Source organism: Carettochelys insculpta, chromosome 30 (genome assembly GCF_033958435.1).
Source record: "Carettochelys insculpta isolate YL-2023 chromosome 30, ASM3395843v1, whole genome shotgun sequence".
NCBI classification, from domain to species: Eukaryota; Metazoa; Chordata; order Testudines; family Carettochelyidae; genus Carettochelys; species Carettochelys insculpta.
Window position 1 is genome coordinate 12,295,926 of NC_134166.1, and position 26,211 is coordinate 12,322,136.

Below are 26,211 nucleotides of genomic sequence, written 5' to 3' on the forward strand. Positions count from 1 at the left end.
CCCACAAAGCCAGGCACCCCCAGACCCCCGCTCTTACACCCCCCCGGGCCAGGCACCCCCAGACCCCCGCTCTTACCCCCCCCGGGCCAGGCACCCCCAGGGCCCGTCTAATCCCACCCCCCAGCCCACTCTCTTCCCTGCAGCAGCAGCTCGCTCCCTGTGCCTCCGCCGGCTGCTCTGTCCAGTGGAAGGGCCGGTCGGGGACGGGCCCCACGTGCAGCTCCCGCACTGCTCGTCCGCCGCCCGCGGGGCAGAGGACTTGCTGCTGTCGGCCCCGCCCCCGGACTACAGCTCCCGTCGGGCCGTGCGGCGGCGGGCGCGGGGCCGGGGCCGGGATCAGGATGGAGCGCGGCGGCCTCGCGCGGGAGCTGAAGCTCTGGGCGAGCCGGGAGATGGGGCTGCCCGCGGGCCGGGCGCCGCCCGACGGGGCCTTCCGCCGGTGAGACCGGCCCCGGGTCCCAGCGCCCCCCGCCCTGCACTGCCCCGGACCCCCGCCCCCCAACCTCCCGGCCCCCCCGCCCGGCCCCCCAACCTCCCGGCGCCCCCGCCCCCTTTGCACCCCCCCGCCCGGCCCCCCAACCTCCCGGACCCCCCGCCCCCTCTGCATCCCCAGCCCCTGGACTCCTGCCCCGCACCCCCCGCTACACCCCCGCCCTCTCTGCACCCCCCGCCCAGCCCCCCAATCCCCCGCATCCCCTGCCTGAACCCCCCTGGTCCCAGCACCTTTTGCTACACACCCCTCAGGCCCCCCCATCATCCCCAACCCTCCAGCTACACCTCCCACCTGGCCCCCCACCGCCTCCTGGCACAGCCCAATGCCCCCAACACCCCCCCCGGGCCTCCCTACGCCGCTGGACTCCCACCGCTACACCCCCAAAACCTCCCTCCCAGGACCCTGCACCCCCCCAAGCTCTCCCCATCTGCTCCCCACCCCCCCTGGATGGGGTACAGTGCCCCCCACCTGCTCCTCCCAGTGCCCCCAGCTCCACAGGACCCTCCACACCCCACAAAATTTCCCCAGGCACTTGCCTCTGAGACCCTCTGTGCCTTGCTCCCTAACACCTCCCTAGTGACTCCCCTCCCTGTGGGCCCCCCGAGACCTCCCGAGTGACCCCCATCCCAGCATTGTCGAGCAGCCACCTCCCAGGTGCCCCTTCCCCCACCACCTTTGGGAAACCCCCTGGGCCTCCCCCCCAACACCCCCTTCTCTGCAGGTCACCCCAGCACTTCCCTGCTCCAGCCCCCTCCCTAGGAGTTCCAGTGGGTCCTGGGAACCTTCCCAGCACCTTTCTTCCCTGGGCTCCCTCAATGCCTTGAGATCACTGGGGCCCCCCACACCACCTGCTCCCACCCCCTCCCTGGGGCACCCCAGCATGGGCCCATCCCAGATCCCTCCTTTTCCTGATCCCGGGACCTGTCAAGGACCTTTCTCCAGGCTCCCCAGCTGCTCCTTGGCTCTCCTGTCTCCCCATCCGCTCCATCTCCCTGGGTTCCCCTGTGTCTCCTTGTCCCCTGTCATACACCTCATTGCGTCCCTGTGGGGCTGACGCTGGCGCTGTCTCCCCAGGATGTGCTCAGGCCAGTGTGCGGAGATCTGGAAATACGTTGTCCGACACGTGCACCACCAGAGGTGAGATCAGTGGGGCAGGGGCTCATGCCCTTTAGAGGGCTGGTTCCCATCCAGCTGGGGTCTGGCTGGCTTGTGGGGCAGCAAATGGGACACAGAGTTCATCTCCTCTAAGGGGCGCCAGCTCCCACCAGGGGGCTGGGCAGGGGTCTGGCTGGCTCAGGGGACCGGGGAAGGGGCCTCTCCCCCCTAGTGGTTTCCAGTCCCATCTGGCCGCAGGGCAGGGACTAGCTGACTGCGGTGTGGGGGGGCAGCAAATGGAGCACAGGCCCCTCCTGCTCTAACCACTGGCCCCTACTGCCTTCCCTGTGCTGTTGCTGTTTCTACAGTAGATTCACACTCTTTTTTCCCACAGAAACGTGAAGAAGATCCGGGGGAATTTGCTGTGGTATCCTTCCCTCGTCTCCCTCCGCCTCGGGGACTGGGTCAGTGTGGGCAGGTGTCTCGCCGAGGGATCTGTCCTGCCTGGTGTCCCTTACCCTGTCCCAGCCCCCTAGGTCAGACCCTTTGGTCTGCCCCATCCCCTCCCTGGCCCCTAGGCCAGACTACTGGGCCTGTCTGGCTTGGTGTGCTCCTTCCCCCTACAGCAGTGAGGAGGCGGTTCAATTTCCTTGTATTCTCTTGGTTGGTGTCTGTCTCCTGGCCTGGGACCCCCAGCCTGACCGCTCCCTGGCATCTGTCTGTCTGTCCAGGCCCGTGCGTGTTCAGCCTCCTTAACTCAGTTCTTGTCTCAGGTACCAGCATCTGGAAGAGGCGGAGGTGAGGCGGCTGCCTGGCTTTCAATGGGGGGCAGGGGCTGCTGGCAGAGCCCATGAGGCAGGGGACTGTGAGTGGGTGGGCAGTGGGTCAGCTGGTGAAAATGAGTGATTCAGAGCGGGAGGGAACCAGCTGGGGCGTGGGCTGTGGGCCGGGTGGGCTGCCACGGGGTAGGATAGAGTTGGGGGGCTGGTTGCAGTGGGGCAGGAGCAGGGGGGATCGGGGGTCCATGGGTGAGCAAGGGGCTGTGGGTGACTCGCGGGGGGTGGTGCCTGTCCTGGGGAAGCCCTGCCCCAGCCAGTGCCCCTGTCCCCCCAGGGGAAGCCCAGCGGGTCGGAACCGGATCAGGAGCAGCGCCAGCAGCTGGCCCAGGGCCTGGCCCGCCTGCATGCGGAGCTGCAACAGCTGGACCTACAGATGGAGACAGCCCAGCGCCAGGTCGTAGCTGATGGTGAGGGGGGATCTGGCTCTGCCCCCACAGTCTGTGCCCCCCCCCCGTACCCTTGGGGTTCATACCCATCACCTCGGCCCTCCTAGGAGGGGAGTGGGGCCTGGTGGTTAGTGTTTGGGGGCCTGGGTGGGTGTTCCCTGATGCTATCTCCTCCCGCCCCGCAGAGGTCTCCCTGGAGGCGGCCCAGGAGCGGATCCAGGATGCCCAGCGCCGCACGCTGCTGCTCAGGGCTTATGCGGCCCGCGTGGTCAAGGAGCTCCAGCAGCTGCAGGGCAGCGTGGCACAGCTGGGGGGGAAGCTGGAGCAGCTGCAGGACATCAGCAGGTGTGTGTATGTGGGGTGGGAGGAGATCCCCCCAGAATCCTTTGTTCCCAGAGCAATACCCACCCAGTGGGCCTCCCAGTGTCCCAGGTTGCTTTGCTCCCCAGCAGGCTCTGGCTGGGGTTAAGGCCTGGGGCTGGCTCAGATCGGGGGGTGGAACACATTGGACTGTGCCTACCTTACGCCTCGTTTTCATGGCCCTCTCTGGTTTCTGCAGGAAAGCCAAGGTGGAGCTGCCGGTGGGAGGGAAGGTGCCAGACCTGGGCTTTGCTGGTGGTGTGGAGCCTCACGTGCTGGTGAGTGGGGTGGGGGAGGTTTGGGAATCCAGGTCGGGGGGCGAGCTAAGGGTCACAGCCCTGAGATCCCGTGGTGGGAATCTGGCAAGGTGCTGGGTGATCTGAGCCCTGTGAAAGCCAGGCTGGGGATTGGGTGGGGGGCGTGTTTGGGGATAAGCCTGGAGTTGGGCCTTTGCGGGGGGGATATGTGTGGTCGGTGGCAGTGGGATCTCACAGATCCTCGTGCCACGGTCCTGAGAAGGGGGAGGATCAATCAGGTCACTGGCGGGAGGGGGAATCGCCGTGGTTCCCGGTGAGCTGCATCTCGGCTGAGAGCAGTTGTCTCTTCCCTGCCCCGGTAACTGTTTCCCGTTTGGTCGGTCGGTCTGTCTGTCTCTCGGCAGCGGGACGTGCGGGCGGCCTGCCAGCTGCGTTTCCAGTTCTTGAAGTCGCTCTTCGAGCAGAGCACGTCTGGGGCCCACTCGTAAGACCCTGCCCCCCCGCCCTCCCCCACTCCCTCTTTCCCCTGCTCCGTTCCTGACCCCCCCTGCGTCTCCATCTCTCAGCAGCGGGACGAGTGAGGAGCTGCTGGATGCATCCTACCAGCACTGGCTGAGCACTGTGGAGGTACAGTGGGAGCGACAATGGGGTAGGGACCTGGGGATGCCTCACCTGACAGAGATGCAGCCACCTCTGACCGGAGCAGCTGGGAACAGCTGTGTATAACACCACGCTGGGATGGCTTGTCCAGAGCTGAGGGGCAGCTGGGTGCCTCCTAGCACTGCCTGGGGCATTGGGCCAGCCCTGCCGGCCAAGGGAGAGCCTCTGTCCCCGCCCTGCCGCATGGCGCTGACGTGCACTGCTCTGGGCTCTGCCTTGCTGGAGGGAAAAGTGCCCCCCCCCCCCGCAGCATGGCTCATCCTGTGGCTCTCGGTTTACCCAGGACATCGTGAGTACGCACCCACCCAACCACGTGCTGGCCGCTCTGGAGCACCTGGCCCTGGAGAACACCCTGCAGCTGCAGGAGCTCACCAGCCACATCAACATCCCTCGCGATGGGGAGGCTCTCAAGTGGGTACTGCTCTGCGGGAGACCGCGCCGGCATACGGTGCTGTACGGAGCCATCCCTGCCAGTGGTGGCAGCATGGCGGGGGAGGGGTCTGTGGGGCTTTGGTCCCCTGGGGGTGGCAGGTGGTACTGCAGGGGGCAGTGTCGGGTCAGGTTGGGGGGGGGCGCTGTCACCCCAGGGGTGCTGCAGAGGGCCTGTATCCCCGCCCTGCAGGTTCCGCTACGAGCAGTCCCACTTGGAAGACCTGGCAGACCCGCCAGCAGCCCTGCCCTCCGTCCAGGACCTCATACAGGCGAGCAGGGCTGTGTGGAGGGGCGGGCAGGGGCGTCCCCACCCTCCAAGGGTCACCCCTGCACTGGGGTGTAGCGGGGGGCGGGGCATGCAGGGGTGCTGGGGGCTGGGATATAGTGGTGGGGAGGGCACATGTCTAGCAGGGCTTTGGGGGATCAGATGTAGCAGCGGGGAGGGGGCTGTGTGCCGGGGGTTCTAGGGGCTGGGGTGTTGCGGGGAGGTCAGGGGTCATGCCTGGGGGAGGGAGCTGGGGGGTTACAGGGCCACGACTCCGGCTGGGACATAGCGGGGGGGGTCCCTGTCTGGGGGAGGGAGCTGGGGGGTTACAGGGCCCCGGCTCCGGCTGGGACATAGCCGGGGGGTGGTCCCTGTCTGGGGGAGGGAGCTGGGGGGGTTACAGGGCCCCGGCTCCGGCTGGGACATAGCGGGGGGGGTCCCTGTCTGGGGGAGGGAGCTGGGGGGTTACAGGGCCCCGGCTCCGGCTGGGACATAGCGGGGGGGTCTCTGTCTGGGGGAGGGAGCTGGGGGGGTTACAGGGCCCCGGCTCCGGCTGGGACATAGCCGGGGGGTGGTCCCTGTCTGGGGGAGGGAGCTGTACCTCAGTTGGGGTGTGGAATGGGGGGTGATAGGGCTCCAGCTCCGGCTGGGATGCAGTGGGGAGACGGGCAGCGCCTCCATCCCCTCCTCACCCCCCCCCCGCAGGAAGGCTGGAGCAAGTGCGAGGCGCTGTGGGTGCAGCAGCTGCCCCTGCGGGCGCAGGAGCAGCGCGGTGGGGCCCAGCTGGCCTCGCTCGTGCAGGAGATGCACCGGCTGCTGGCGGACGGCTCGGAGCGCGCCATCCTGGCCAGGTAGCTGCCCTGGGAGAGCCCACTTGCGCACCCCCCTGCTCAGTGACCCCACCCACCCCGGGAGAGCGCCCCCTGCTGGGGAGATGGCTGGCTCCTGCGCACAGCGCCCCCTGCTGGGGAATCTGCCTCCCCCCCACTGAGCCGGGCTCTCCTGTCCGCCCCCCAGGGCGGCGCTGGAGTTGGAGCTGCGGGTCGTGAGGCTGGCGGGGCTGCGGGACGGGCTGCGCCGGGGCTGCCGGGAGCTGGAGCAGGAGGTGAGTGCCCGCCATGCTGAGCTCCAGACCCTGCAGAGCAAGCGCCAGCGCATCCTGGACTTCCGGCACCTGGTGGTGAGTGGGGGCGCTGGGGGGAGGTTGGGCACCAGAGCAGGGCACCCTGTGGCTGGGGGGGTGGCTGGGAATGGTCTGTGGATGGGGGAGGGGTTGGTTGGGGGGGGTCTGGCTGGCCTGGGGGGAAGGGGTGGAGGAGGTACATGCTGGGGGAAGGGAGGGAATGGATGGGGGGTACCTTCTGGGGAGAGGTGCCTGCGGGTGGGGTGAATATAGCCCATAGCTGGGTTTTTGTTTTTCCTGGTGGTGCACGTGCATGTGCCTTAGTGCATACAACAAAATTTAGTCCACACATGGGTGGGAAAGATTCGCGCGGGGTGAGCAGATCAGCCCCCCGCCCCCAAGCCTCTTAACCCGGCCTGTGGCCGGTCCCTGCTGTTGTGCAGGGGGAGAGCTTGGGGTGCTGCCCCCGCCTCCAGCAAAGGTGTCTGCTCCCGTCAATGGGAAACCAGCCAACGGGAGCTGAGATGCTTTACTGGGGCTGGGTCAGCACCTGAAACCAGCCAATGGGAGCTGAGAGATCTTGCTGTGGGTGCAGGCAGCGCCCAGTGCTCTCCTTGGCATCCGTGGGGGCTGGCCCAGGGCCAGTTCATAGGACTTGCAGGGAGGTCAGATCTGGCTTGAGAGTCGCATGTCACCTGCCCCTGTCCTGCACCCCAGCCCTCGCCCCTCTGCAGACAGGTTACATCTCAGCATGGCCCCCATGCATTGCCTGCCCCAGATAAGTGGGACCATTGATTGGGGGGCCTGGGGGGGGCCTGGCTGGCATTGCAGGGGAGCAGGACCCTGGCTCGCAGCAGCTCTAGAACTGACCCTCCTCTGCCCTCCCCTCTCCCTGCCCAGTGGGAAAAGCAGCAGCACGTCCGGGCGCTGATCAAAGGTACTTCCTACATCAAATCCCAGCTGGGCAAGAACCAGGCCGAGGTGAGACGTGGTGCAGTGAGGGGCACCGGCCCAGGTGGGCAGGGAGCTGTGGGTGGGAATTGAGGGTCGTCAGCGGAGATGTCGGGGAGGGGGTTAGGACACCAGGGGGCTGCGGGTCGGGCTGGAGGGGCACTGGCATTACCTCCCGCTTTCTGTCAGGTCCAGGCCTTCGTGCAGAGGAAGCTGCTGGGCCCAGAGCAGGAGGTGGTGCTGGAGACCCAGCGGCTGCACGGGGGGGTAGAGCGCGAGGTCCGGCAGCTGGGGGCCATTGCCCTCCCCTGCCTGCTGCGGCGCAGCCTCCCTGGGTGAGTCCCCGGCCTACAGCTGGCCAGTCCCCACAGCCGTGCTCCTGCCTGGCGTGCGAATACCCTGGGACCACAGGTACCAGCCGCTCGGGCAGGGGCGCCAACGTCGGCCTGCCCTGGTAGGCTGCTGCAAGGACGGGCACTCATGGAATGCCCCTGCCAGCTCCTCCTGGGCAGCGGGGGTACAAGCAGGCTGGGCAGCCCGGCAGGGATGGGGGTGCCTGGGGCTGGGGGGTTCAGGGACTGATCTGTGGCTGCACTGACCCGGTTCTCTCCCTGCCCACCCCCGCAGGTCCCAGCAGGTCCCGGCCCACGAGCTTTCCATCCACAGGTTGGACCGGACGGCGCCCGCTCAGCACCGGGCCTTCCTCACCGCATGCCTGGCTGCTGGCTTTCCCCTCTACAAGGTGAGCAGCGCTCCCCGTCAGCAGAGCGCTGGGGCGGCCGGCCAGGAGGGATACAGGAGCCGCTCGCTGGTTAGCAGAGCGCCTCCAGTTAGCAGCCTGTGTTCCTGTTGGTGGTGCGCGTTTCTCCCTGCACAGAACAAAATTTATTCCGCCCAGGGTAGACGAAATTAGAGGGATCCCTGATGGTGAGGCACATGTTTGAGGGCAACGGGATGGGACCAGCCCGTGGGCTGGGAATGGGGGGACACACCAGCATCTGGGCCCCACGTGTGGGAGTGAACTCTGTTCTGTGGGAGCTTCCTGTGGCGGGGAGGGGCAGTTGATTGCGTTAGAACTCCTCCAAAGCCTTGTGGGGGGGGGCTGATGTGTGGGCAGGGGCGTGGTCCTATCTCCCCTCACTCCTGCCTGTCTGTGCCCCAGGCCCCGGAGCACCTCCTGCCCCATGTGGCTGAGCTGAAGAAGGAGCTGCTGGCCCTGCGTGCCCAGCTGGGCTACAAGAGCCGGGCGCTGGCCGGCCTGCAGCAGCGCCAGGGCTCCCCAGAGACTGACACGCAAGGTGAGCTCCCCTGGCAGCAGTGCCCGGGGTCTGCAAGAGGCGCCTGCCTGGCCACCCTTGCAGCTCCGTGCCCCCTCCAGGCCTCACTGGCATCTCTCTCTGCAGCCCTGGTGCAGGCCCTGCGGGCCCATGACCGGGAGCTGGCCGACGCCCTGGGCCCACGGATGCGGTGGGTGACGGACCAGTGTGAGCGCCGCATCGAGCGCTGGCCAGAGGTGCAGGCGGCCATCGACGCCTGGTGAGGAGACCTGCCCGCCCGGGGGCCAGTTGGTTCTGCCCGTGGGGGTGGGGGGAAGGGGGGAGTGTCTGGGCTGCAGGGCTGGGCCGGAAGGAGCCGTCTCACCCCCCCACTCTCTCCGCCTCCCTGCCTGCAGGTGGGAGCAGCCGGGGCAGTTCGTCCTGCCCGGGGAGCGCCGCCTGGGCCTCACCCTGCAGCAGTGGCTGGAGCGCTGCACCCTGGCCCTCAAGACCCTCCAGCAGCAGCAGCAGAGCTGGGCCTGAGGGCCCTGCCCCCAAGGGGGTGTGGTTAAAGATAGCCACACCCTGTTCCTGAAGGTGTATGGGTGTGACAAGCTGGGGGGGGCCTGCTCGGGGGGCGGGGGTGTTAGGCCCTGGCCTGAGGGGCTGAGCAGAGTGGGGGTGTCAGGTCTGGAGGGATCCAGCTGGGTTTTGTGGTTTTCTCTAATTCCCGTCCGTTTAAATAAATGACTCAATTCATGTTCAGACCAGCGACTCTCTGGGGGCACCAGCTCCCATCTGCCCTGTGCAGGGCTGGGCCGGGGGGGCTTTATCCTCTCATCCACCCCAGGGAGGGGACTGGCTGGCTCAATCTTGGGCAGGCAATGGGTTACCCACCAGGGGGTGCCAACTCCATCTGGCTGCTCGGGCCCATGGTTCTGCCTTGCCCAAGTGCCAGTACCAGCACATCCCCATTTTCTCACCCATCCAGCGCAGGCCCCAGGCTTAGGCAGGTTCTTGGCCTGGGATGGCACCTGCTGGACAGACCTGCCCCTCAAGCTGTGCGTGGGCAGGGAGCAAGTCCTTGTCCCTCTTCCATGGAGAAACTGAGGCATGGAACAGGGAGAGGGAAGTGGCCTGAACCCAGGGGTCCTGGCCCCTAGCCCTTCTCGCGAGTCTTGGCTCCCAGCCCCCTCCCCCCACTGCTGCTGGTTAACTACCCTCCGGCAGGTGCTGGAGCTTGCCCCATTGGGGGCTGGAGGTGTCTGTCCCCAGAGCAGGCTGTGGGGCTGGGTCACCCCAGGAGGCTCTGGAGCAGCTCCAGCAGGAGCAGTGGGGCTGGGACTGCATGAAGCTGGTGGGCACCAGGGAGGGGACTGGACCCACCCCACCTGCACTGCAGGCCTGTCAGCCCCACGGCAGCCTCAGACACACCTTCCTTCCCTGTGCTCACCAGAGTCCCCCTTCCTTGGCCTGCCCCATTTCCTCCATCTTGGAACCGCCATGTAAGCCTCCCCTCCACCTGCCCCGCCCCCGGCCAGGTGCGCTGGGGTCTCCTTGTAACCACTGGGGGGCGTCTTGCATGTGCTGACCCCTGCATCAGGGACCCCCAATAAACCCACCAGCCTGCTGGGGACCAGGCTGGGCTCCCCCCCACTGCTTCCCTAGGGAGCTTCATTGGGTTCTCAAGGGAGTGAGCCGGGGCAAATGAACCCAGGAGTCCTGGCTCCCAGCCCCCTGCTCTAACCACTTCTTCCCGGGGGCAACCTCTGCGTCCCAGCTCTGCCAAGGGCTTTGCCCATGCACCAGCGCCCCCACCCCCAGCTCCAGTGGGGGGCAGCAGGCTGGTGGTGGGATCCCTCGTGTGTGTGTCAGCAACGGCCACCCCCTGCTCTGTGGGGTGCTGGGCCAAGGGGTAGGAAATGGCTTTGTGTCCCGCGGTAGGGTGCTCGCACTTGCTCACACGCGCACACACACACACTCTCTCTCTCTCTCCTGCCACCACCAGTCACACAGGCTAACAGCCAGAGCAACTCACTGTCCAACGCACACCCCCAGCCCCTCCGCCCCCGCAGCATTCACCCTGGCACAGGTGCCACCCACCCAGCCCGAGGCCCTGTCCCCACCGCCTGCACCGAGGCCTGGGGCTTGCTGTGCCTGGACAGCTGTTACTGGGAGGGGCCTCCCTGGGAGCCCCCCCAGCTGTGGCCATGATGCTGTGGTGGGGGTTGGACACCCAGGTCTGCGTCGACCTCAGGGTCTCAGCAGCAGGAGGCAGTGTGACCCCCTCCATGCCCACTGGCAGCGCCTTCCTGAGGGGGTCTGCCTGCCTCTCCTGGGTGAGTGGGGAAGGGTTGGCTGGCACGCGCCTCTGGGCCTGTCGCAACCCGGCCCCTTTGCTTCTCACATGGGGGGTTGGGTAACAGCCCGGGATTGCCCAAGAGTGCGAGCCGGGGTGAGAACCCAGGAGTTCTGGCTCCTCCCACCTGACAACTGGTAGACTCCCCTCCCCAGGGCTGCCAGCTCTGCCCTCCCCCTCTACCCACTAGACCCCCACTCTCCTTGCAGGGCTGCCAAGGCCTGAGCCTCAGGTTTCCCCCTCTAACCACTAGACCCCACTCCCCTCGCAGGGCTGGGGTGACAGCTCAGGGGTCCCAGCTCTGCCCTCCTGCTTTGTAGCCAGTAGCCCCCACTCCTGGGTCGAGGCTGGGGAGAGAACCCAGGAGTTGTGATTCCCCAGCCTCCCCCTGTAACCCCTGCGTTCCACTCCCCGTTTACGGTTTCGGCTCTGTGCCTCGCTTAGGCACCTCCATTTCCTCCCTCCATCCCTTTGCTGCTGCTGTGGGGGGGGGGGTCTCGCTGCCCCCCGCATGCAGCCCGAGCCCTTCCCTCCCTCCTCTTGTGCTGGGTCATCTGCTTAACACGCCCCCCGCCCCCGTCTCATGGGGCTCGCTGTGCGGCACGGCTGGGGATTGTGCAACGGCCCAGCACCAGGCAGCAGAGAACGGAAACCACAGGCCCTCACCCGCCCTGCAGGTGCATCGGGCCCAGCGCCCCGGGCCTGCCCCCCAGGGGGCGCACTGCAGCCCCGCCAGGCTGTGCGGGAGGGTGGGGAGTCAGGCCCGCCAGCCGCCGCCTGAGCAGGGTGTTCCCAGGGTCCGTGTGTGGGCTGTGACCCAGGGTGGCGCGGCTGCGGCTGCAGCCAGCAGGGGGCAGCAGAGCGTCTGCCCGCAAACACAGGCAGCAGCGTACACAAACACACCCACAAATCCAGCCACACACCAACACAATCCGACACCATGAAAACCCAGCCCCGTGCACACACACAATGGCGAACAGCATCGTGGAGCGAGCCAGACGCGCACAAATCCCCACACATAAACACACAACAGATGCTCAGTTTGACACACCCCTGGTGGGGTTGTGCTGCTCAGTGCTCCGGTTGGCTGGACCCTGTGCTGGGGGGGTGTCCCCTGCCCCCCAGGTCTCTAGGGGGCCGACCACTGGGGTGGCTGCAGCAGCCTGTGCCCAGCTGGTCCTGTCCCCATGGCCTGTAGCAGGCAGCCTGGGGCACGGCCAGCCCCTAGTCTGTGACTGCCCTGCCCCCAGGGCCCATCGGGCTCGATCCAGCACTAGCCAAGAGGGAGCAGAGCTGGGGAGGGGTTGTGGGGTTTGTGCTGCTGGGTTCCTGGCACAGGCTCCTTCGAGGATTTGCATTTCTTAGTAGTCTTCACCCCATAACCACTTCCTGCCCAGCCCCCTCCTGCTGTGCGAGGTGGTTGCGGGGGGGTGGGAAGAACCCAGGAGTCCGGGCTCCCAGTCCCACCTGTACTAACGTACCAGACCCCACATTGCCCCCAGAGCTGGGAATGGAACCCAGCCATTCTGGTGCCCGACCTCCTTTCCTCTAACCACTACACCTCCCTTCCCCCACTCTGGGAGCCTGGCCTCCTGGGTTCTAGCCAGGATCTGATAAAGAAGTGGGGCTAATGGTTAGCACAGGGTGGGGGCTGGAGGCCAGGACTCCTGGGTTCCATCCTCAGCTCTAGGAGCAGCATGGGGGTCTAGTGGTTAGAGCAGGAGGAGCCAGGACTCCTGGGGTTGGTTCTCAGTGCTAATGTGTAACATTGGGCCTGTTTCTCCTGCTTTTTCCCTTTGGAGACTTAACTCTCTGGGGCAGGCCCTGCCTCTGGCTGGGTCCGGGCAGCACCTGGCATGACAGTGCCCCGATTGCCACTGGGGCAGGGTCTGTCTAGCTCTCTCTGCAGTGCCTGGGGCAACGGGGCCTTGCTCTGCCCTGCTCTGGCTGGGTGCTGCCGCTGGGCAGATTGATAGTGAAAATTGAAAGCTGTGCATCACTATTGTTGTGCAAGGGCTAAATGTGCTACAACACCCCCCCCGGCACGCCAATTCTCTGCACTGAGCCCCTTACACCTCTGCCCTCCCCAATGGCAGTGCAGAAGCACCCAACCCGAGCGCCAAAAGAAGAAGAAGAAAAAAAAAAAGCTTTGCAAATTTCGGTCACACCAATAGGAAACCAGCCCCAGCGGTTTGTGTGACTTCACTTCCCAAAATGAGACGCACACACACACATACACACACACACATACACACACACACACACCCTGAGCCCCGCTCATCCGGCCCCCTCTGCCAATGCACCGCCTCGCCTCGTCCATGGCGCGCTAGGCAGGCGCTGAGCACGGGCCCAGCGATGGACGGAACCATCAAGGTAGGTTCTGGAGATGGTCCCCCAGGTCTGCTCCAGCTGGGGCTGGCTGGTGCCGGGCGGGCGGGCGGCGTTCAGTTCCTCTCTGGTGCGCACCCCAGCTCCACAAACGCCCCCCCCCCGCTCTTTCCTTCTGGTACAACAAATTTCCTCTTCCTTCCCGTTCGTGGCGGTCGATGTTGCTGAGCTTAAATAACCCAAACCAAACCGCCCCAGAGCGAGACACCCGCAGCGCCGTGCAGCCAGAGCCCCACACATGCACACGCCTCTCCCCTGGCCCCGGGAGTGAGCGGGAAGGGGGTCAGGCTCGGGGAGCGCCTCCTCCCCGAGGGAAGGAAATGGGGCTCACCCCTCCATGTAGCACTGGGGTGCCATGGGGCAGCTATGGACAGTCCCTCCAACGCAGGGGAGAAAGGATCTCAGGCCAGGCTGGAAATAGGGTGGCTGTGGCCCCACGATGGAGATTTGGGGGTGCAGCCTTGCTTAACAGGTCAGTGTCTCCTGTGGGGCTTTCAGAGCATGCAGGCTTGTTCTTCTCCTGCCTTCCCTGGGCTGCAGAGTCCGGCTCCCCTGGCTCGGCCTGTCGGTCACATTCAGGCGGTTTTCTCCCCGTTTTTTTCTCTTTCCACCAGTTCTCTGTAAAGTGCCTGTCCCGGCGCGCGCTCAGGAGTTCCTCCCCGGCCCCTGTGTGGGTTAGCTGCACCCCAGCTGGGATTAGCCTGCCTGGCCTGGGGCAGTGCTCCCGGGACCCAGCTTGGAAGCCCAGCTGGATTTGAGGGGCTGCCTTTGCTACACAGCCATTGCACCTTTGCCCTGGAGCAGGGCGGGCAGGTCTAGGGCTCAGCACCGCCTGGATTAGCCCCAGAGTTCCAGCTCTTTGGGAGCAGGGTTGGCCACTAGGAGAGATGGGGCTTCAGGTCGCTGTGTTCAGTGGGGAGGGAAATGGACCAGGCCCTGAGCCAACAAGGGAATCACATACGAGCCACCCATCCCTGGTGCTCCGGGACAGGGAGATGCCTGGGGAGCCCTGGGCAGGGCAGATAAAAGTTGCTGCACCTGGAGGTTGCTAGAGCCACACCTCCACCTTCCCCCGACCCCCACGGTTCCCTGGCCACACCAAGCCCAGTCTGGGGAGAGGCTGTTTTCTCAGCCAGGCCGTGACCGCAGCTGAGGGGGAACAGGAGCCTTGGCCAGCCAGGGGAACAGGCTGCTTTGCAGGGTGTGCCCAGCTCCGGTTCCTGGGGACCAGCCTGGAGCTTGCGGCTGCTGAGGCTGCTGCACCCAATAGCACAGTTGCGCAAGGAGAGACAGGCCCTGCCCGGGCTGGGATCAGAGCTCCGTTGTGCCAGGCGCTGCATGGACACAGGCCCTGCCTAAAGCGTACAGCAGAGAAAGCGGAGAAGCAGAAACAGGCCCAGAGGCAGCCAAGATGGCACAGTAGGTAGGTGAGGGATTTGCCCTGGTTCCCCTGTGCCCTGCTCTAACCACTTGACCCCACTCCCCTCCCAGAGCCGAGGGCAGAACCCAGGCAGGGTGTCAGTGAGCCCCCAGCTGGCAGAGCCGCACACCCCGCTGCAGACACGCTGGAGTTTCGGGCGGGGGGGGGGGGGGGGGGGCTTTTCCAGCAAACGGTCCATAAATCTGCAGCCCCAGGGTGATTCCCCCTGGCTCAGTGGGCAGCATAAACCCCCCCCCCCCAACCGCTCGGCCCTCTGTGCTGCCCCTCATCAATCGTGGGTGTATTCCCTGGGGGCACCAGACCCATCCCTCTGACCCCACAGGGGGTGTGGGGGGGGGCTGGGGGAGGTTGTGCTACAATTGAGGGTGGGGCTTTCTCTAGCCTTTCAGGCTGGTGCTGCCCATCCCAGCTGGGTGCTTGGCCCTGCCTTCAGGTCAGCGTTGGAGGTGACTTTTGAGCCTGCCTCGTCCATCACGCTCCCGTCATGCCCTGAACTCCGCACTCAGACCAGCCCCGGCGCAGGGCACCAACCGGCCCCTGGCACAGGGTGCTGGGATCTGCCAAAACTTGGGCTTGACCTGAGGCTCTGTAGCTCTTTGAGAGCAGCAACACAGGCCAGCAAAGCTGAAAGTACCGTTGTCAGGCTGGGCACCTCCAGCAGCCCCACCCCGGCACCAGGCAGGGTGACCAGGCCACATCCCCTGACATGCGCTCCCGAGACTCCAGGCCAGTCCTGGGGCGGGGGGGGGGGGGGGCTGGTAACCCTCCCCCCACGCCCCGAGCTGAACACAGCTGGCTGCATTACAGCTCATTTGGTCTGTGCCAGTTCCCTCCAGACACCCCTTGTTCCCACACAGCGTAACAGCTCTTCCAGTTTCTCCTGTGGGCCAGATTGTGTGTCTGGCTGTTATCAGGTTGAAGCTCCCTTATCACACGGGGTGGGGCTGAAACGGCAACCACACCGGGTGTGTCTCCCTTCCTACTGGGAATCCCTGGGCTGTTCTGTGGGAGAAGAGGGGTATTTGCCTTGGTGTGTCTACCTGTCTCGGGGTGTGTGTGTGCGCACGTGGGTCTCTGGGCCTGTCTGCCAGTGTGTCAGCAGGTCTTTGTGGCTACCTGTCTCTATGCAGGTGTGTATCTGTCTCCCTGGAGGTTGTACACCTGCCGGGCCATGTGTGTCAACCTGTCTTTGTGTCTGTGTGTGCGTACAGCTGCCTGGCTCTGTGCATGTGCTCACCTGTCTCCCACCCTCTCTCTCTGGCTCTCGTGTAATTGCCTGTTTGATGGGGATTAGAGGGGCGGGGGCGGGGGGGGGGGGTGCTACACCTGACCTTGGTGTATTTCAGCTGCCAGGAAACTGTAACAATTAGTTGCAGGGTGTTTCATTTGCAGGCCAGCACGGCTGCCTGCTCCCTGCGTACAACCACAAAGGGAGGAGCCTTCTCTTTGTGGGGCAGGGGAAACTGAGGCACTGGGAGATGTAACAATGGACACAAGTTTACCCAGGGCATCTGGGCCTAGGGACCAGGTGGCCTCAATTGAGCAGCAGCGCTACAAAACCTGCTGTCCACCTTCACTGACTTGGAGCTCTGTGGGGGGGGGCGGGGCTGGGAGCCAGTGCATCAGGGGCCCCACCCAGCCGGTGCCCCAGCCCATTGTCTGGCCGGATGGGAGCTATTTAAAGCCGCCCAGGCCAGCGGGCTCCGAGCCTCGCTCCTGTCAGGTGGCCTTATCAGGAGCCCAAGGGGCTTCCGGCTTCGCAGCCTCAGGCTTCCTGTCTCGGCTTCCTGTGCTGCTGCCCAACACAGCCCCGCACAATGTGCACAGACCCTGCCACCCCTCCCCCGTCAGACTCCCCCCTCCCCCCGCTCCCATCTGCCCCGGTATCCCGCCCTGCCTCAGCCGCCATGGGCCCATCTGCCCCAGTATCCCGCCCTGCCTCAGCCGCCATGGGCCCATCTGCCCCGGTAGCCCGCCCTGCCTCAGCCGCCATGGACCCGTCTGCCCCGGTATCCCGCCCTGCCTCAGCCGCCATGGGCCCATCTGCCCCGGTATCCCGCCCTGCCTCAGCCGCCATGGGCCCATCTGCCCCGGTATCCCGCCCTGCCTCAGCCGCCATGGGCCCATCTGCCCCGGTATCCCGCCCTGCCTCAGCCGCCATGGGCCCGTCTGCCCCGGTATCCTGCCCTGTCCCTGCTCCTGGAGCAGATCCCTGACTCCCACTGCCTGTGGTGCTGGCTGGAGTTTTGTGGTGGGGGTGGGGCTCGGTCGCTGCTGGATGCGCCAGGCTGTACAGCCGCAGGAAAGGGGCTGGGATGGTGACGCAGAACACCCCCAGCGCCTTGTGCAGAGCGCTCGGTGTGTGTCCCGTGCCTGGCTCCCCTCCCAGGCACATGCAGCACACGAGAACCCATCCTGTGACCCCTCCTCGACTGCATGGGCCTGGCACGTTACGTGCACGCCACACAGGGCACCGTAGTTTCTCTTCCCTGTGGTTTGTGTTACCCTGTCCTGCTTGAGAGCTCCAACATTGGATCCACCTGGTGCCACAGGCTGGGATGGGACTGGCCATGCATACTGGGTGTGGCATAGCTCTTGTGCAATCGCACTGACGGTGCACGTGCTGGCTGTGAAGCATGCAGCTCACCCATCGTGCAACGTGTACAATTGCACAGCTTGTCCACACTCCAGTTGGGATGCAGCTACTGTGGCTGCTGTGTAGCAGGTATACAAGTGCACTGCTTGTGCTCTGATTTGGTGCATGTGGCACAGCTGTCGTGCAATGGGCGTGCAAATAGTGTACTCCTTGTGCATGCTGTATTTGTGAGACGTGTTGCACCTGTCATACACCGGGCACACCCTTGCACTGCTTGTGTGTGTTCTGATTTTGGTACAAATGGCACAGCTGCTGTGCAACAACCGTGTAAGTGTGCGAGTCATGCAGGCTGCAGTTATGATGCAACTGGCACATCCCTCAGGCTACGGCTGTGCAGTTGCACTGCTCGTGCAACACACTGATTGTGAGGCATGTTCTGCAGGCCTGCAAACTGCATGCTATTGTGCAGGCTGCAGCCTTGGCTCTGACCTGACCGTGATGTGGCTGGCACGTCCCTTGTGCGATGGGGCCATGTTTGCACTACCCAGTGGGCTGTAAATGGCACCTCTGTTGCTGGGGGAGGCTGCCTTGTGCATGCACTGATGTGATGGTAACATGAGGGCTTGTGGGGCACGTGGCACAATGCTCGTGCGATGAGGAGGGCATGATTCCACGGCTCGTGTGTGCACCATACAGGGCCAGCTCCACCATGCTCTGTGCTGCAAGAGGTGGCCCCTGCTTTGGGCACCGCAGGTGATTACACACGGGGATCTGTGTCTGCCTCACACAATGGGGTACCCGGAGCTCGTCTAACGACGGCGTCGCCCCCCCCGGCCCTTTGTGTGCTGCCGCGGCCTCTCCACCCTGCCCTGGGCCAGCAGGCCTTGCGTGGAGCCCCCTCCGGCTGCTTTGGGCCGTGCGATGCAGCCAGCGCTCTGCTGCAGCTGCCTGGGTTATTGCACCGCTTGGGGTGACCCCGATGGCCCTGCACCACAAGGAGCTTGTGCAAAGGTGGGTGCCAGCCTGCAGTGACAAGCAGCCCCCTCCCCTGTTCAGCACTGCAGGGCTGGTACCCAGAGGGCACCGCCCTGGGACACCACGGCTGGTGCCCCGGAGACACGGCTGCACCACGCCCCCTGTGCATTGTGCCCTCAGACAGCCTCAGCGCTGCCACATGCCTCAGCCCACAGGGGGCCACCCGCCACCTTGCCTCTTCCAGGTGCCTTTCCCTGCAGCCCCCCTTGCGCCTTGCACACGAGGGTGCAGCAGGCAAGCCAAGCAGAGCCCTGAGCAGTGCAGCAGCCTCGGGGGCGGGCAGGCACAGCAAGGGAGCGACCGCAGCCAGCCCCCCCCCCCCTCCCCCTCCCGGGCTTGGGCGCCCGATAACATCTCCAGAACAGCAGCTCCGGCTGCAAGCTCGGCCCAGCTCCCCCGAGACTTCTGCTTTCCGTGCAAGGAGCCCACGCCCAGCGCGCTGTTTAGGGGGGCAGGGAAGAGAGGCAGTCGCCCCACACTCCCCAGCTCAGAGCCCCTCAGCAGGGCCACAGGGAGGGGCTCAGGGGCAGTGGAGTCATCCTGCAGCACCTGCCACCCCTTGCAAGCAGGGGAGGGGGGAGCTTGCAGCGCCCAAGTCTAGCAGCCCAGCGGGGGGCACTGCAGGCAATGAGCTGGGTGGGGGAGACCCTTGCGGCTCTGCTACCTCTAGGTGGGTGGTGTAGCCCAGGACGGGAGGGGCAAAGGGTGAGCTCGGCGCTGGTGTGGGACCCCACACTGCTGCTTCCCGGCCTGTACCCCGGATTCCCTGCCTGCAGGGGCTGCCTGCACCCGCTGCCTGTGCTTTCGGCTACTCTGTCTGCAGCGTGTGCCTGTACCTCACCTTTCCCAGCCGCACCTCTGCCTGTACTCGTACCCCATGAGTGTGAGCGCTGCCCCTGCCTGTGAGCCAAACCAGCCATAGGACAAAGTGGGGCACTTGCTCTAGGCCCTGCATTTTTGGGGTCCCCTGCGGCAGCAGCCCTCACCGGCCTATGGACAGGACAGCGGAGGATTACCTGGGACACAGGGTGAGGGCTGTCCTGTATCCCCGCCCCCGCTCCCCCAAGATGGCCCTGCCTGCGAGGCCCGTTCTGTACCTCTGGGGGTGCTAGCAGCTTCTCTGCCTGTCCGTCTGCTTTCCCAGGGACTACCTGCCTCTGCCCAGCCAGCCCGGCCCCTCTACAGGCCCTGACCAGGCTGGCACTACATCAGCCCAGGAATCCCAGCATCCGAGCCTTGTGGAATAAGGAGGGGGGGGCTTGGGAGCCGGCTCTCTGGAGTTCTCGCCCATCTCTAGAAGGGCAGTGGGTCATGGAGGGGGCCTGGGGCCTCTGCCATAGATGATGTAACTTTGGAGAAGTTCCCCATCTCTGCCTTTCCATCAGCCAAATGGCTCCAATGGGTGTAGTCGCCAGGTGTGAGCAGCAGCCACCTGCCCGCAGGCTGCTGCAGGCCGTGGGTGTGTCCGACCGCGTTTGCACAAGTGCATTGGGTGTGGCTGACTGTGTGTGAGGTTTTGTACCCAGTGTGCAAGTTTGTATATTGAGCTGTATGGACCAGTCCTAGGCCTGCCGAAGGCCTCTCTCTCTCTCTGTGTGTGTATGAGAGAGAGAGAGAGAGAGAGATTGCCTTGCTGTGTGCAGCTGAGACTATCAGCGTGCCCCCGTCAGGCTGTAGTGGGTGGGTGTTCATGTGGGCATTGGCCCGTGGGCGGGGGTCATGTATGTCCGTGTGACTGTACCTGGCCTGGGTGGCTCGCATAGCCAGGGTCAGCTGTAACTGCTCCAGGCTGGAGGTGGTTCCTTGGGCCCCAGTCCTGGGGGAGGAAGAGGGGTGTGTAGCCCTGGCAGGGCCAGGCAGGAAGCTACGCAGGGCCACTAAACTGTCACCTGCAGCAGCCACGCTTGGGCTCCGGCAAACAGGAAACATCCCCTCCCCCTAGCCCGGGACTAACGGCCAGGGACAGCCACCACCTCGCTTGGGGCAGAACACCAGGGCACACTGGCAGGCAGGGCTGTGCCATGCTGTGGGGAGCAAGGCGGAGGTGTGGTGGGGGCACCAGGCTGCAGCAACAGGAGCTCAGCAGGAGACACTATGGGGCTGCGGGGAGAAGGGGAGCCCAGCAGTGGGTGCTGTGGGGCTTCAGGGGGCAGAGCAGGGGCCTGGCAGGGGGCACTGTGGAGTTGCAGGGGGCAGGGTGGGGACCTAGCAGGGGTTGCTGTGGTGCAGGGAGTAGGGCAGGGGCCCGGCAGGGGGGCTGTGGAGCTGCAGGGGACAGGGCAGACATGCAGCAGGGGCGCTGTGCTGTTAGGAATGCAGTGGGGGCCCAGCAGGGGGCACTGTGGGGCTGCAGTGAGTGGGGTGGGACCCCAGCAGGGGGTCAGTGGAGCAGCAGGGGACAGGGCAGGAATGCAGCGGGGGGGGGGGTTGGCGCTGTGCTGCAATGAGTGGGGTGGGGGCTCAGCAGCAGGTGCTGGGGGGCTGCAGGAAGCAGGGCAGAGGCTTTAACCCCACCATGTGCCTGCAGGAGGCGCTTTCGGTGGTGAGCGAGGACCAGTCCATATTCGACCCGTCCTACGCCGCCCCCCACCTCATGAAGACGGAGGTGCCCCCCACTGAGGAGTACAACGGCAAGGAGGGGCCGGCCCTGGGGGAGCCAGACTGGTCCACTCAGCCCAGCAGGGCCCACGCTGTGAAGAGGGAGAATGAAAGTGTCAACTGCTCCAGGTGAGGGGCTGCACCGGACAGGACCCCAGGCACAGGGAGGCAGTAGTGTTAATCTGGGAGACGCCCAGCTGCTATGGAAATTGGCCCACGGAGCCGGCTGCAGAGGGGGAGTCTCTTGTGCCTGTGGCCTGGCAGAAGGACCCGGCCCAGTCCAGCCACACACCCCTGCATACCCGCCCCCCTCCCCGGGCCCCACAGCTCCAGGCTCAGCAGAGCTGGGTTGTGCTGATACCCACAGGAAATGACTCACTTCCCCTCATCCCATCCCCAGGAAACCTCAGTCAGCACCGGGGCTCTGCTGTGAACCCAGCCAGCCTCCGTGCCAGGGGCCAGACAGGGCAGGACAGAACACAACAGGGTCCTGCTGGTGCCCCTCAGGCCCGACCTGTGCCCCCTGCCAGCCCAGCTCTGGGACTCCAGCCCTGTCAGTGCCCTGTCCCAACCTGCAGCTCCTGCCCACCTACACAGCGTCTGAGACTATCTACGCTCACTCCCCGAGCGAGCAGTGCCAGCTCTCATGCCCTCTTTTGCCCCACAGACAGTCCCCTGTGGACTGCAGCATATCCAGACGAGGCAAATCCGGGAGCGACCCCCACCCCCTTCCCTATCCTGCCAGCTACAGTGACCAGCGGAGCAGCCCCCCAGCCAATCCCCCCAGCGAGGAGAAGAGGGTCATTGTCCCAGCAGGTAAGTGAACCCTCCCTGTCCTGTGCCCCTGTCATGGTCCTTCTCTGTAGTGCAGCCACTGCCTGCCTCTCCCTGACGTGTGGCCCAGTGCCAGGGTCTCCTATTTCCTAGCTTGGGGCAGGGCTAGTAAACACCTCCCAGGAACCCAGGCATCCGGGCAGCTGGCCCCTCACCATGCCATGTTCCCGGCTGGGTACCTTCAGCCTGAGAACCCAGGCATCCGGGCCAGCTGGACTCTTTCCTCCCCAAGTGAGTCACTGCTCCTCTGGACCCAGGCGTCCCTCCTTCCAGTAAAGCAGCGGCCAGGTTGTTGTGTCCCTGGGACCGAGGCATCCAGGACAGCTGGACTGCCTTGTGCACAGGGACACCGTGCTTTGGGTGGTCAGAGCTCTGAGGAACCCAGGCATCCAGGCCACAGGGACTCCCCATCCCCGTATATTTGTGACTGCCCTGTGTAAGTACCTGTATCAGGGAACCCAGGCGTCTGGGCCAGGTGGACTCCCCATGTCCATGTCTATCCCCCACAGACCCTGGCGTGTGGACACAGGAGCACGTGCGCCAGTGGCTGGACTGGGCGGTGAAGGAGTATGGGCTGGAGGAGGTGGACGTGTCCCTGTTCCAGCACGTGGACGGCAAAGAGCTGTGCAAGATGGGCAAAGAAGAGTTCCTGCGTCTCACCTCCCCCTACAACGCCGACGTGCTGCTGTCCCACCTGGCCTACCTGCGGCAGAGTATGGTCACGCCCCCCATGGCCACCAACAGCGAGCCCCACCCACCAACTGAGCCAGAACCACGCCCACCAACAGCAAGCCCCACCCGCCAACAGGGAACCACGCCCACTGACAGGGAGCCCCGCCCACAGGCAGCCGGAACCACGCCCACCAACAGGGAACCAAGCTCACAAGCAACTGGTCACACCCACTGACAACAAACCCCGCCTTCCCACTGACAAGGCACCAGAACCACACCCACTGACAGGGAGCCCCGCCCACAGGCAGCCGGAACCACGCCCACCGACAGGGAGCCCCGCCCACCGGCAGCCAGAACCATGCCCAGACTGAGCCTCCTGCTTCTCTCCCTGCACATGAGGAAGCTCCACTCATTCAGGGACCCACTCAGCCACCAGGAGCCCTGCCGCCCACTGACTTTGACCCATGAGGGGGTTCCCTGCCCACACACAGATCGGGGAGCCCCAGCCTGGCAGGGAGCCCCCTGGTCTGAGGCCCCCAGTCCCACCCCCCAAACCTGGGAGCCCTGTGCAGCACAATAGGCCATGGCCCCCAAGTGCGGGAGCCTCACCTGCCCTGGGGTGAGGGGTCGCTGACCAGGACTCTGTCTTCCCACACAGGCAGCCCAACCTTCACCTACCCGGCCGCCCCGGCTGTGACACCCCAGCCCCCTGCACCCCCGCCGCGGGTGCAGGTGAAAACTGGTGAGTCTAAATACCAACCCTGTCCCTGCTGCCTGGGCTGGTAGCCAGGACTCCTGGGTTCTCACCCTGGCTCTGGAAGGCAAGGGGGGGGCCTCATGGTTAGAGCAGAGTGGGGCTGGGAACCAGGACCCCTGGGTTCTCATCCTGGCTCTGGAAAGTGGTGGGGTCTAGTGGTTGGAGCAGGGTGGGGGCTGGGAGCCAGGACTGCTGGGTTCTATCCCAGCTGCATGGGGTGCGGACAGGGACTAGGGGTTAGAACAGGGGGTGCTGCACCCAGAGCCAGGCTTGTCCCCTCCAGCAGTGATCCCCCCCACCACCACACTAATGGGCTGTCCCCCTCACCCCTCTTTGCCTGCAGAATCCCCCTATGAGGAAATCCGGCGAAGCAGCTGGAGCAGTTCCATCAGTGCAGCCTCCAAAGGTACTGGCAGCCCCACCTGGTTGCATCCCTGAATCCAAACCTGCACGCCGCCCCTGCCCCAGGGTGAACAGGTTGCCGGCAGGCCTGCATGTCCATCCCCTCCCTAATGCTCTCTCTCCCCTCCCCCAGGGTCCCCCCCACAGATTCAGGGTGTGAATCGGACGAGTGACTCCCCCCGAATGGTCCCAGGTGGGTGCCTCTGCTGTGTGGGTGATGGGAGATTAACCCCCCCTGGATGGCCCCTCCCCACATCCCGAGGCAAGGGGGGAAAAGCCAGGAGGGGGCTTTGGCTGCAGTGTTTTAGACCCCAAGCAGGGTGCAGGTGTGGGGTACTACAATCTCCAGCCCATGGGGGGTTTCATGTTGGGCTGGGGGCAGGGAGGTGTCTGATTGGCTTGTGGCCAGCTGGCCTCCTGGGGTGTGAGGTGAAGCCCATTTGGGGGTGATGAGCCACAGGGGGGTTCAGGGAGTTAGAAGTGGGGCTGGGGTAAGGACCACGGGGCTCCATAACAGCTGCAGTGGGATGGGTCCAGGGAGTGTCTCTGGTGCCACACAACTAACTCCCCCTGCCCTTCTCACCCCCGCTCAGATCCATACCAGGTCCTGGGACCCACAAGCAGCCGCTTGGCAAACCCAGGTGGGTCTGAATACCCGTTACAGCTGCAGGGGAGGGGGCTGATGGAATAGCTAGAGACTTGAAGGGCTGGGAGCCAGGACTCCTGGGTTTGAGCCTTGGCTCTGGCACAGGGTGGGTAGCTGGGGGGGTGCTGATGAAGTTGGGGAAAGACAAGCTGGGACTTAGGATTCCTGGCTCAGGGAGGGGAGTGGAGTCTGGTGGGTTACTTAGTTAATAAGCCAGTGCACACCCTTAGCTCTGCAATAAACAAACCTGCAAAGACCCTATAACAACAAAGCAGGACCCTCCTACCTGGGGCAGAGGTCAGCCCCTCCTCCCCCAGTAACAAACCAGCTTCCACTGAGTGTCTGTGGGCATGGTTCAGTCTGAAGGAAGGGGGAACTCTGCCAAGTAGGTGGGGCTCCCTGGCTGTGGGCGTGGCTCACTCTGAAGGAGGGTGGGGCGCCCTGTCTGGGAAGAGCCCCTCCACTCATGCCCTTCTCATGCCCGGCAGGCAGCGGCCAGATCCAGCTGTGGCAGTTCCTGCTGGAGCTACTCTCGGACAGCAGCAACGCGGGCTGCATCACGTGGGAGGGCACGAACGGCGAGTTCAAGATGACGGACCCGGACGAGGTGGCGCGGCGCTGGGGCGCCCGCAAGAGCAAGCCCAACATGAACTACGACAAGCTGAGCCGGGCGCTGCGCTACTACTACGACAAGAGCATCATGACCAAGGTGCATGGCAAGCGCTACGCCTACAAGTTCGACTTCCAGGGCATCAGCCAGGCCCAGCAGAGCCACCCGGCCGAGGGGGCCACCTACAAGTACCACCCGGCCGACCTGGCCTACCTGCCGCCCTACCACCAGCAGAAGGTGGGCTTCGGGATCAGCCACGCCCCCCAGCTGCCCGCCTCCTCCGCCAACTTCTTCAGCGCCCCCACCCCCTACTGGAACGCCAGTGCCGGGAACCTCTACCAGAGCCCACCTGTGCCGCGGCCCGCCAGCGGGCACCTGACCTCCTTCTACTAGCCATGGGGCTTGCCCTGACCTGCCACGGCCACCTGAACTTTCTACTAGCCACGGGGGCAGCCGTCTGACCTACTGGTCATGGCAGTGCCCCACCCCCCTGTGGCCACCTGTCCTCCTCCTACTCACCACAGGGTGGCACAGCCACCAGACCTCTTCTTACTAGCCATGGGCTGCCCTGGCCTGCTGGTGGCCCCCTGAACTCTTTCCACTCCCATGGGGGTGTACTGGCCCACCAGCAGCCACCAGTCCTCCTAAGTAGCCACGGGGGCGATCCAGCCTCCATGGCCACCTGAGCTCTACTAGCCATGAGGGTGTCCTGGCCTGCTGGTGGCCACCTAACCACCTTCATGCCACAGGGCGCCATGGCCCACCAGGGGCCACCTGGGCTCTATCAGCCAAGGGGAGGCAGCCCAGCCGCTGCCTGGGAAGACCTCTTCCCTTCCCTCCCCAACCTTTGGGCTCAGGCTGGACCCTTGTGCTCTGGGCCAGCCTGGGCCCTGGGGCCAGCCCCTGGGCTGGGATTAATTGGGGCACAGGGTTTTTAAACAAGAGATAAACTTGCACTTGACTTCCTGCCTTGAGCAGATGCCACCACACCCCAACCCCAAGGGGGCGGGGAACACGGGGCACAGGGGATGCCTGTCAGGCGAGGAGATGGGGTGCACGCCTGGGAGCGAGGGCCGGCTAGGCACGGCTGGCAGGGAACAGCCGGGTCAGGCAGCTGAGGGCGTACTGCTGAGGAGGTGGGTGGGTTGCTGCCTTTGGACACAGCAGGGAGTGAGGCGGAGCTGCTGAACGCTGACCTCTGGTGCAGTGGGGTGAAGAGGTTGGCTGTGGCGTGGGAACTCTGGCAGTTGCCTGGAGCCACTGGGGCGGCTGTTGCCTGTGGTGCTGATGGAGGAGTGGAAATTGGCTGTTGCTTCTGAACAGGCAAAGCTGGAGCAGGAACCCCAGCCAAGTGCCTCCCCAAGCCACTCCCTTGCTCCCCACCCCCCTATGCAGAGCTGTGGGGCGCCTGCTCGCCACCCCCCTCCCTGGGAACCCAGAGTGTGCGACGCAGTAATGCTGCTGCTTAGTGGGGGGCTGTAGCCATGATACCCCCAACACAGCCGGTTCCGAGGGCTGACAGCGACTGTAACGTGCCTCCCACAGCCTGTGTATTAAAGGTTGTGGTGTTGTGTGACACTGTGTGGGGAAAGTGATTGCGGGGGCGGGTGGGGAGGCCCAGAGGGGATAGGGAACAGGACTAGCAGTGAGGACACTGGGGTGGCTGTGTGCGCGCGTGCACGTGCACGTGACAATCCCCAGAACTCATCCATTCCCCACTTGAACTCCAGAATTGCCCTTAGCTGAGGCCACCTTG

At 64.9% G+C, this 26,211-nt stretch overlaps 2 protein-coding genes across 5 annotated transcripts; both read left to right on the top strand.

Moving 5' to 3' along the window:
- Positions 1–320: 320 nt before the first annotated feature.
- Positions 321–8,747, top strand: HAUS5 (HAUS augmin like complex subunit 5). Of its 2 annotated transcripts, XM_074980848.1 has the most exons (19): positions 321–439; positions 1,568–1,630; positions 1,983–2,015; positions 2,362–2,386; positions 2,702–2,834; positions 2,999–3,158; positions 3,373–3,451; positions 3,835–3,914; positions 3,997–4,057; positions 4,374–4,501; positions 4,713–4,791; positions 5,493–5,638; positions 5,805–5,967; positions 6,811–6,891; positions 7,051–7,196; positions 7,489–7,603; positions 8,024–8,159; positions 8,265–8,397; positions 8,534–8,747. In XM_074980848.1, exons 1-19 carry the CDS (start codon positions 342–344, stop codon positions 8,658–8,660), a joined length of 1,986 nt encoding a protein of 661 aa, XP_074836949.1. In that variant the 5' UTR covers positions 321–341; the 3' UTR covers positions 8,661–8,747. The 2 variants fall into 2 exon arrangements, with proteins under 2 accessions (XP_074836949.1, XP_074836950.1); XM_074980849.1 differs by lacking the exons at positions 321–439; positions 1,568–1,630 and having other exon boundaries at positions 1,983–2,052.
- Positions 8,748–12,726: 3,979 nt separating this feature from the next.
- Positions 12,727–26,031, top strand: ETV2 (ETS variant transcription factor 2). Of its 3 annotated transcripts, none has more exons than XM_074980575.1 (9): positions 12,727–12,849; positions 20,464–20,663; positions 21,202–21,350; positions 21,878–22,081; positions 22,699–22,782; positions 23,141–23,203; positions 23,333–23,392; positions 23,793–23,840; positions 24,334–26,031. In XM_074980575.1, the coding sequence occupies exons 1-9, from the start codon at positions 12,832–12,834 to the stop codon at positions 24,846–24,848; spliced, it is 1,341 nt and encodes a 446-aa protein (XP_074836676.1). In that variant the 5' UTR covers positions 12,727–12,831; the 3' UTR covers positions 24,849–26,031. The 3 variants fall into 3 exon arrangements, with proteins under 3 accessions (XP_074836676.1, XP_074836677.1, XP_074836679.1); XM_074980578.1 differs by lacking the exon at positions 12,727–12,849 and adding an exon at positions 13,191–13,336; XM_074980576.1 differs by lacking the exon at positions 23,793–23,840.
- The last annotated feature ends 180 nt before the right edge of the window (positions 26,032–26,211 follow it).